The sequence below is a fragment of the Pyxicephalus adspersus genome, chromosome 4, assembly GCF_032062135.1.
Source record: "Pyxicephalus adspersus chromosome 4, UCB_Pads_2.0, whole genome shotgun sequence".
Classification (NCBI taxonomy): domain Eukaryota; kingdom Metazoa; phylum Chordata; class Amphibia; order Anura; family Pyxicephalidae; genus Pyxicephalus; species Pyxicephalus adspersus.
The window spans coordinates 146,727,124-146,736,900 of record NC_092861.1 but is presented as its reverse complement, the minus strand read 5'-3'; the positions used below and the strand labels follow the sequence as shown (position 1 = coordinate 146,736,900).

General features: G+C 40.4%; 1 protein-coding gene across 1 annotated transcript in view; it reads left to right on the top strand.

Moving 5' to 3' along the window:
• NVL (nuclear VCP like) overlaps nucleotides 1–9,777 on the top strand; it is a 41,557-nt gene that overhangs the window by 1,148 nt on the left and 30,632 nt on the right. Inside the window, exons 2-11 of the mRNA XM_072409909.1 lie at nucleotides 36–109; nucleotides 1,493–1,545; nucleotides 1,640–1,727; nucleotides 3,106–3,163; nucleotides 4,556–4,819; nucleotides 5,719–5,845; nucleotides 6,287–6,363; nucleotides 6,604–6,738; nucleotides 7,647–7,748; nucleotides 9,653–9,770. Of these exons, the coding sequence (XP_072266010.1) occupies nucleotides 36–109; nucleotides 1,493–1,545; nucleotides 1,640–1,727; nucleotides 3,106–3,163; nucleotides 4,556–4,819; nucleotides 5,719–5,845; nucleotides 6,287–6,363; nucleotides 6,604–6,738; nucleotides 7,647–7,748; nucleotides 9,653–9,770 (1,096 nt within the window). The remainder of the gene's footprint in view (nucleotides 1–35; nucleotides 110–1,492; nucleotides 1,546–1,639; nucleotides 1,728–3,105; nucleotides 3,164–4,555; nucleotides 4,820–5,718; nucleotides 5,846–6,286; nucleotides 6,364–6,603; nucleotides 6,739–7,646; nucleotides 7,749–9,652; nucleotides 9,771–9,777) is intronic.

Genomic DNA, 9,777 nt, shown 5'->3' with positions numbered 1-9,777 from the left:
ACAAATCCTTTGACTATCCTGTTCTTGTGTTGCAGTATTTGAGCAGTAATCGTTGTGGAGGATACGTGGATATTGCAGCTGTAGCTGCTGATCTGCAGAAAACCTACAGGTATCATTGACTTTAGTAAATATTATTGAATTCAATAAATAAAACAAACAATCGTTGCTGTTTGTATCACAAATATATTGTCATCTACTCCAATAAACGCAGAATGACGTAGAAAAATCACATCTTGTTCCCTGAATAAGGCTACGTACACACGTCAGATGATTCTCGTGTGATAATCGCCTCAGGGCTGATATCGGACAAGAATCTGGCGTGTGTACATTGGCCGTCCATTGTCATTCATGGATCTGTCCTGGCAGATCCAAAAATGACCACAATGTAAGTGAAGGGGAGAAAGCACAGTGGGGTGCTGCTCTGTCGTTCTCCCCCTTCCCCCTCCATGGAGCAGAGCGGCGCTGTACATGTACAACACTCATTCAGGTATCTTCAAGTCTTTTGTCGTTGGAAAGGATCTTTTCACACAAAAGTCTTATGTGTAGCCCCATTAGAAGATCTCTCCTCCATCTTTATTCTAGTGGTAACTGTAAATAAGAGTTGTGTTCTATAACTTTTTGCCACAGTTACACTGGCCAGCAGGAAAAGGGTGGCTCATTCTAGTTGGGGGACACACAGCAATAAATGCCTATATGCTTTTCCTAAGTCAAAATGAGAAAAAATGTCACAAACTGGCTTTAGATTCACCTTGGGGCAGTTTATTCACTTGAAATACAACTTTATAATGAATATTACATACAAAAAGCTAAAAGCTGAGATTGGTCTTGCAGTAGGAGTGTCTTAATCCCAAAGTGAGGTTTAGAAAATATTATTATTGTTACTACACAGTATTTAAATATATATATAATCGTACGCAGCAATGTGCAAAGTCCATAGTCATGTCACTAGCTGTCCCTCAATGGTGCTCACAATCGAATGTCCCTACCATAGTCATATATCATTACCACAGTCTAAGGTCAATTTGGGGGAAGCCAATTAACCTAACTGCATGTTTTTTGGAATGTGGGAGGAAACCCACGCAAACGGGGAGAGCCTGCAAACTCCATGCAGATAATGCAGTGCTAACCACTGAGCTACCATGCTAATACACAACTCTTGTGTATTAACTTTTTAGAATTAGGAATTGGCTGTTCCCTGCATAAGCTGTAACAGCCTCCAACTATGGTTTGGAGTCTCTTGGGTAAAAAGAAAAACCTTAAAAAAACCTCTCACTGAATGCACAGTTGTGATTTATTCTACTATGGGGGTTACTTAGTTATAAGTAACTAAGCTTCCCCAATCTGGCACTATTAGTTGGCAAAGCATTGTTTTGGAACATTGGTCCTCCCCTTTACTTCACACGTTTCCACTCATTGCTCCTCCCAGAACCTTGTGAATGTACAGTAATGTAAAAACAAGTTCATGATATAAAAGCTGTGTTTCTACTTTCAGTGCTGAGTATGGGAGAAGAAAACGGAACGCCTTTAGAATCCAGGTAGAGAAAGGTGAGCTTTTTTATACAACATAAAAACATTTTACTGCCTTGTCTGTGTTTGATTATTTTTTTTTATATATTTCATCAATTCTGCTTCTTTTCAGTGTTCAAAGTTATCTGCGAAGAGAATGAGGATATCGAGGGCATGGAAGGGGAACATTTGGCTAAGCGGGCAAGGAAGGGAGCTGATGGGTGAGCACTGTTCTAGAATATAGAATATTAGTCCTCGATACAATAAATTCATTGCTTTGTCATCCCTTTTTTTTACATTTTGCATAGAATAGAGCAAATTTGTAACCCTTTGTTGGTTTTATTTTGTGGTCTAGGTTATATTTTGGAGATGTCAGTAAGAGGAAACCTTTCTAAAGTGTAGAAAATTCTCCTCCTGTGTCACTTTCGGTATCTGTCTATCATTTGCAACCCCTATTTAATGTACAGTGCTGCGTAATATGTTAGCGCTATATAAATACTGTACAATAATAGACAGCTGTCATTAAACCAGGTGTCCTTTTACCATCACCTGTTCTGTTATGTTGTGAAAAATTGTCACTGAGACCTATAGTCGGGGGTCTACCCCCCACCCCCGACCCAAGGCACAAGCCACAATGTAAATCCGATGGGGCTTCTAACCCTTCCATTCTGTATCAAAAGCTATCATATTTAGGCTCTACATATCCATTTAAAAGCTCAAGTCCAGGCATCAAGCTAAACACCCCTTTGAAATAGCCTGTTTTAGCTGTAAACTAGTTTTTGCTCGTCCAGACAGTCCTGAGATTGACACAGCCAGGTCATTGACCTACCGTATTTTTCGGACCATTAGACGCTCCGGACTATAGGACGCACCAGGTTTTCCGCACGGGAAAACAAGAAAAAAAAATTCATTTGATTTCCCCTGAGATCCAGCGTGCGGCACTTGTGCCCGCCCATGAAGAGGAGGAAAACAGACAGAGGACCGGCGGGGACACAGGTAAGTAAAAAAATATGCCCCTGTACCTCTGCATTCGGACCATAAGACGCACCCTGATTTTCCCCCCACTTTAGGAGGAAAAAAAGTGCGTCTTATGGTCCGAAAAATACGGTAAGTTCTTTGTAATGCAGTCAAGATTTATAGCCTGGAGATTGGATAATGAAAGAGCAGCAACACATACAGTTGTCTTCCTCATAGCATGCTCCTCCCAAACATGAGCAGAGGTACAAGAAAGGAGATAAAGTGCACAGACCTAGAACATTACCAAAATGTATTATTGCACTTACAAAAAGTTCTTTGAAAGTTCTGTATGGTGGAATGCCATCCTGGATGGCTCACAATATGTATGTGCAAGCCAGGCAAAGGACCCCCCTGAGAAACCATACTGTTCAGGTTCATTTCAAGCAGCACATACTATACATAAGCAACTTAAACCAAAAGGCCCCCAGCAATCCTAGCAGCCACCATTGTTTTTCTGCATTGCCTCTGATATCCTTTCCATAGTCATGACATTCCTGTTCATCTACTATTTTGTTTTGATCAGTATGCATTTTTTTTGGTAATGAGCACATTGATTTATATGAGCAACTTTCTTTTATACAGGGAGCCTCAAAATTCATCCGATGATTCGACAGATACTGATGACTATGCGGACCAGCCAGTAAGTGGAAGAGTAGAGGGATAGTGTAATAATAATAATCCTGCACAAGTTTCTTTAAAATAAACTGCTGCCACTGTTAGAGATCTGTCATTGGCTCTAGATTGTAAGCTCTTCTGAACAGGGTCCTCTCCTTGTCTGTCATTTGCAACCCCTATTTAATGTACGGCACTGCATATGTTGCTGCTATATAAATCCTGTTTATTAATAATAATAATAATAATAATTGGTTGCTTCAGCCTCATTACAGCCCCTTCCTGTCTACATGAACTCTAGCAATAGCTTCATGACATTTCTCTCAAATGAGTTTCCGGATAGTCAACCATGCCCATGCAATGTGTATTTATTTGGCCGCTTGTAGTCATTATCAGGAGCCTAGGTGACAAGCCTAAGCAGGTTTCAGATAGAAATAGAGCATTGCAACCCCATAACAGGAATTGACCCAACATTGAACTTTTATAGCAGAATAACCATGAAACATGTTAACTAAAGCTATATATTATGAAAAGAAAATAGGATTTTTTTCAGGTGTTAAAGTTTATATGAGATTAAAGTGATTTGGTTTATATAAACTCTAACTCTGTACCAGCCCCAAGACAGATTTCAGAGTGATAAGATTTGCCACTTCTTTAGGTAAATGCAGTGTGGATGTGCAAAGGGAAGGGGATAGTGTGTGTGTTTTTGCTAAACTTACCCTAAACCACATTTTTTTTTTTTTTTGTGGCCTAACTAAAAACTTGCACAGTCACAAAGCCCTAAAGTCTGCAGTTCAATAATACAAGTTTCTGTGCCTACCCTGGACATATCACATGCAATTGGGTTGGTGGTAATGTCCAATAGTTCTGAAAAATTAGCCTCGCTCTCTGGCTTTGCTTCCACATGTCACCAGCAGAGGTCCTTGTTGTCCAACATTACATCCATGCTGTATAATGTGCATTAGAACCAATGCTGTGCTGGAGTATCTCTGCATATCTCTAAAGCCTTATGCCTACTTTTATTATATGGAAAAAAAAAAGAACAATGATATATGCTGCTGGGGACAGCACAGTGGCTCAGTGGTTAGCACTCTGGCCTTTGCAGCGCTGGCTCCCAGGTTCAAATCTCAGCCAGGACACTATCTGCATGGAGTTTGCAGGTTCTCCCTGTGTTTGCGTGGGTTTCCTCACATATTCCACTTCCTGAGAAACATGCAGTTAGACTAATTAGCTTCCCCTAAAAAATTGACCTCAGACTGTGTTAAAGACATATGATTATGGTAGGGACATTAGATTGTGAGCTCCTTTGAGGGACAGTTAGTGACATGACTATGGACTTGTAAAGCGCTGGGTAATATGTTGGCACTATATATATACTGTGTTATAATTTAATATTCTGAATGTATTTTTTTTTTATCAGTCCTCAAATCACATGAACTCCTCTCTGATGTCCTTGTACCGGAAAGGAAACCCAGATTTAGATACACCTTCCAAAATTCAGATCCCAGAAACCAGCACACCTGCACCTTCCAGGTCCGCTGCACAAGCAGACACAACAGGGAATCCCAGAGCCCCAGAAGCTGGATGGTTCATTGACAAAACCCCTAGCAGGGCTGTAGAAAAGAACATCTTCATAGATCTATGTGATGATGGGGAGAAAGAGCAGAAGGCTGGTGATGAAGAGGTCGGTATCCTGTCTTTATTGGTTCTACTATATATCCTAATGCTTTTATGTACCATTAATGTACCATCTAATAAATCTAGACAGTTTAAACGGATAAAATGATCCATGAGCAGAGGTTTACTTACAGTAAATATTGTAGGTCAAAGCAATCAGGAAATCACAGGGTGTACCTTTTGGGAAATGTATCATCTCCACCTGTTCTGGTATCAAAACCTAAACTTTGGAATTATCCTCACTTTAGTTTTAGTAAATGCAGTGGTAGACACACAAAGGAAAGGTGATGAATGGAGGAATGATGGAGAGAGCTCTCCCTTACCGTGTGTATTGTTCACCACTATATCCCCTTAGTCTGATGGCCAGCATTATTCAAGCCATTTCCTCTGAACCCTGTCTGTAAATGGGAAGTGAAATAAGACACACAATAAACAGCACAGCAATTGCTTTATCCCTCTGATCTCTTCTGTCGGCATCCTTGTTGCTAGCACATGAGCTGATTGGCGTATTGTACTACTTCTTCATCTATAGCTCTGATATACTGGGACTGCTCAATGCTTTTATCAAGTCCGGTATTTACACTGCTTGCATTTAAAACACATTTAAAAGTGTAATATTGGTTACAAAGCTACATTATTGCTTATTATTTCTGCCCAGGATTCAGCTTTAAATATATGGTTTGCAGATTTTTACCTCCACTTTCCATTATTTTTAGACTTATCTTCACTGTTTCTGGAATACAAGAAAGAACAGATGATCTCTAATAATAGTGGCAACATCCTATCTATTGTACAGTGCTGCGTAATATGTTGGCGCTATATAAATACTTTTTATTATTAGTAATAACACACTTTTTAAAAAATTTTTTTACTTTATTAATCTTAGCAATGTTCTGTGTCTTATAGAAGTTTATAGATGTTTCTTTACTGGAGAGTGAGAAGAAGAAACGTAAAGGAAGGAAATCCCAAAAGGGGAAATCCGAATCTCAGGATGTGGATAATGCAATAAAGTCAACTCTTATGAAGGATAAAGGTAAGAGGTTATGGAAGGGATCAAATTGTGCCGCACCACTCCTGGTGGCTGGTACCTTGCCAGCGACCCAGTAACTCGCATTGGTAAAGAACCAGCATGTGCAGATATGACAGTGGGTGACGGTGAGTGGTACTGAAGCACTAATTGCCGCCTCCATTCATTCTCTGTTGCACTGCTGTTGGTCGAATCTACATGTAGTGTCTCTCCAAAGCAGTGGTTGAGTAGCATGAGGAAGCAGTAACCACACTGCAACCCCACTGCCAGGCTGAGTGTGGCCTAAAGATTGAATTTCTTTTATGGGGAACACTTAAAAGAAAACCCTCTATTGGAGACTCCGTAAACATTCACATAGAGCCTAATAAATATTCAGTCAGTTTGATATATCCACTATGGCTGTTTACACTTACCTAGCTAACCTGTAATCTTTTATTTTGACCACAGGAAAAGGAAAAGCCATTGAGCTGCAGAGATCGTCTCTGCGGTTTGAGGATGTTGGAGGAAATGACGAAACCTTAGCGGTAGGTTTGTGGGTTACTATTTTTGGTTGGAGGATCAAGACAGATTAGAAAGCAATACTAACTTGTTGTTTAGTAACCTGTAACAAACAAACACAATTGCAGGCACTAAGGACCATTCTCCTCCGCAAACTGTGCTCATAGGTGGATTGAGTTTATTCTGAAGAAACCTGAATGCAAACCATCCCAGTGTCTTTTTTTTAATATGAAAGCTTATGTGCAAATATTTTGTCACTTCTGCAGGAGGTCTGCAAGCTCCTGATTCACATGCGTCACCCTGAAGTGTACCAGCACCTGGGCGTTGTGCCACCTCGTGGCTTCCTGTTACATGGACCTCCTGGGTGTGGGAAAACCTTACTTGCTCAGGCCATTGCTGGGGTAAGTCTCTTGTCTGGGTTTGTAAGTCTTTTTATTTTATTTTTTTTTATCTTGAAATCAGTTTCAGGACCCATTTAGATCTGTGCATTTGCTTACCATTCACTTTGAATAGCATCTCAACGCACTTGGCATATACGTCTGGTTTGCAGTGTACCACAGCGCATGGTGTTCTCTAGCCCTGTGCTAGGGTAACAGTGCAGCTTCGTACATACATTACTGTGGGTAGGCCTTGTCAGTTAAGGAAAAGTAAAAAGAAAGTGTGTTCTTGGCAGGATCACCAGGTGAAAAAAAATGATTAAAAAGAATGTCACATCACAGGACTTGCAAGCTGCATATTTCATTTTTCGTCTTTAGGTTTGGATATACTTCAAGTCAGTGTTCAGCCACCATTTTTTTTTTACCTGGACCAGGGAAAGTTGGGGGGGGGGGGTAATTCAAGTGGGAAACTTCTGTTTTTGTCATCTGCAGTCTTTACTGTGGCATGAAGGATTTGCATCCTCTCTTCTGTCCTTTTTTTCAGCCACTTACGTAAGCTGGCTCCTCTCGCCTAGTAATTTGTTCAGTTAGTCACACAAGCAGAACAAAATGTCAGGATAAATGACACGGATCCTTCTTGTCACAGATCCTTCTTGTCACAGTGAAGGCTGCAGCATGGTTCAGCACAGCCTGCGACCTGCTACAAGTCTATAGCCGGTGGTTGGGAGACCCCTGCCTTGAGCTATGTATGGAGCAGTAACTATTTAGGGCACAAAATTTTCATGTTGGTTTTGTGTCTGGAGCTCATCATCTATCCTCTATAGAGATGCAAGAAAATGGTAAAAAAAGTACTAAAAAATGTTCCACAAAATTCCATTGTATGAATGAGTAGTTATTTATCTTTTATAACATTATCATCCTGCTTTTTGCAGGAATTGGATTTACCAATGTTGAAGATTGCAGCTACAGAAATGGTGTCCGGAGTCTCAGGGGAATCTGAACAAAAGCTGAGGGAACTCTTTGATCAGGCTGTGGTAAGGCCCTATATTGTATTCCCCAGGATTCAGTTGCAATGTCCTCATGTTCACCAGTATTGTTTATCTTCTTCAGGGATATATTATCTGTACTGTCCACCTCATGTGGGCGTCACGAATAAGACATTTTTCTAATTGTATGTACGTTATCTGACTTATAATATAACTTACCTAAAAATATAAAACTTTCAGTTTGCCTTTTAAAACCCAGCTTTCCTCTTTATCTTTATTATCCTATACTTCATTCTAGGGCAGCACCATGAGGGTCAGTAGTTTCCACCACACCTCCCCCAGAGGTTGACAGTCTTATTTTACACTGTTTGGATTACTATTAACCAAGTTGTGATGAGCCTGGTTAATTGAGGATGTGCGTTGTCTTTTACTGACCATGCTGTAATTGAGGTGTACACTTAGCAAGGTGGTAGACATATTCTGGTTTACTGTGTTCTATAAAAATTTAGGTCATTCTTCTTCCTAGCATTAGTAGCTGACAAAAATATCCAAAATTTCTGTATATGAAGCATCGTGTGACTTAAGATAGTCCTGACCGAGCTATGAGCGATTATATTTAATCTGATATATGACTTCAGAGACCTGTAATGCGGCGGGAGATAAAAATGAAGACAATCATCTTTATCTAGAGGTTTGCATGAAAGTGAACCTATTATTTTAGGGCTTGTTAACACAGACTGCACCTGCATGTAAATGCTATTGTTTATCCAGCCACATTTCCATTTTGTCCTAATGGTTGATAGTGAAAGGCATTTGTTCCAGCAGTTGGCTGTATAGACATCTGACTGTCAGATGCTGCAATGCTAGCAACTAAGAACACAGGATCTGCTGCAAACTCCTGCAAGATCTACCATATCCACCTGTCACTGCTTCTTGTTGAAACTCCCTCATCTATTTCAGTGCTCAGCGGGAAGGGGTAGCGGTAGATCTATGGAGGGAGGTGGTGTAACCTGGTACTGTCTGTGTGTACAAACTCCCACCCTGCATGGGCAAAGCAAAAGTTTCACTTTTAATCTGCCCTCTAGTTTCCCTTTAGTCTTGCACAGTTGTTTCAGCTCCTCTCCTAGACCCGAAATTGCTCATTGTGATTTCATTGCACATTGTAAGCTTCCCACAGTTTGATATTTTTAAAGCTTTCCAAAACTGGAGAATGGAGACCATAATGGAGGAACCTGGGTGACCCAGCAAACCTGGAATAGATCTGGTCCAGAACTGTAAACATTGACCAATTAATAAAAAATGAAAGAAATTCATTCCAGGTTTTGGTATCTGGGTCAAGGATAGAAATCACTAGAACAAGGACAAACACAACAAAAATACTTTTAGCAGAGTGGGAAATGGTCAGGAATTTATTAATTTTATTGCAGTCCAAACTTTATGATCCTGAGCCAGAGGTTCGAACAGTCCTTCACTCAATCATTAAAATTTGTTCTGAAGATCCAATATAAAGCAGAACTCTGATCAAATTGAAATGCAGAATAAATGGTTTAGTTGGGAGCTCCCTACCACAGTACAACTTTCTGTCCTCCGTCTTCAATTTACCCTCTTTTTTTGAGCCTATGGGCTACCCCCTGCCTATGACTACATATTTAGGAGAGTCATGCACCCACCCCAGCCTTTTCAATAGACAGTAAAGGAGAATGAGCTTATGTCTCTCTCTGTTCTCCCTTTCTGTGGCAAGCTCTTGCTCAGCATACAAATGTAGTTTCTTGTGCTTCCTCTATCACCATAAGCTCCGCTGTACAAGGATTGCATAAAGGGTGATGCCAGGTCAACCGAAGGTACTTGCACTGCTTGCATTAAAAAATATAAATTGAGCTGCATGTATTTGTGTTTTTTTTTTATATTAGCTTGCAGTTTGTTGAAAATGTGTTTTGTGTTGAATATTCCAGAGCAGTGCCCCGTGTATTCTTTTCATGGATGAGATTGATGCTATAACCCCAAAGAGAGAAGTGGCTTCCAAGGACATGGAGCGGAGAATTGTGGCCCAGCTGCTCACTTGTATGGACGGTCAGTG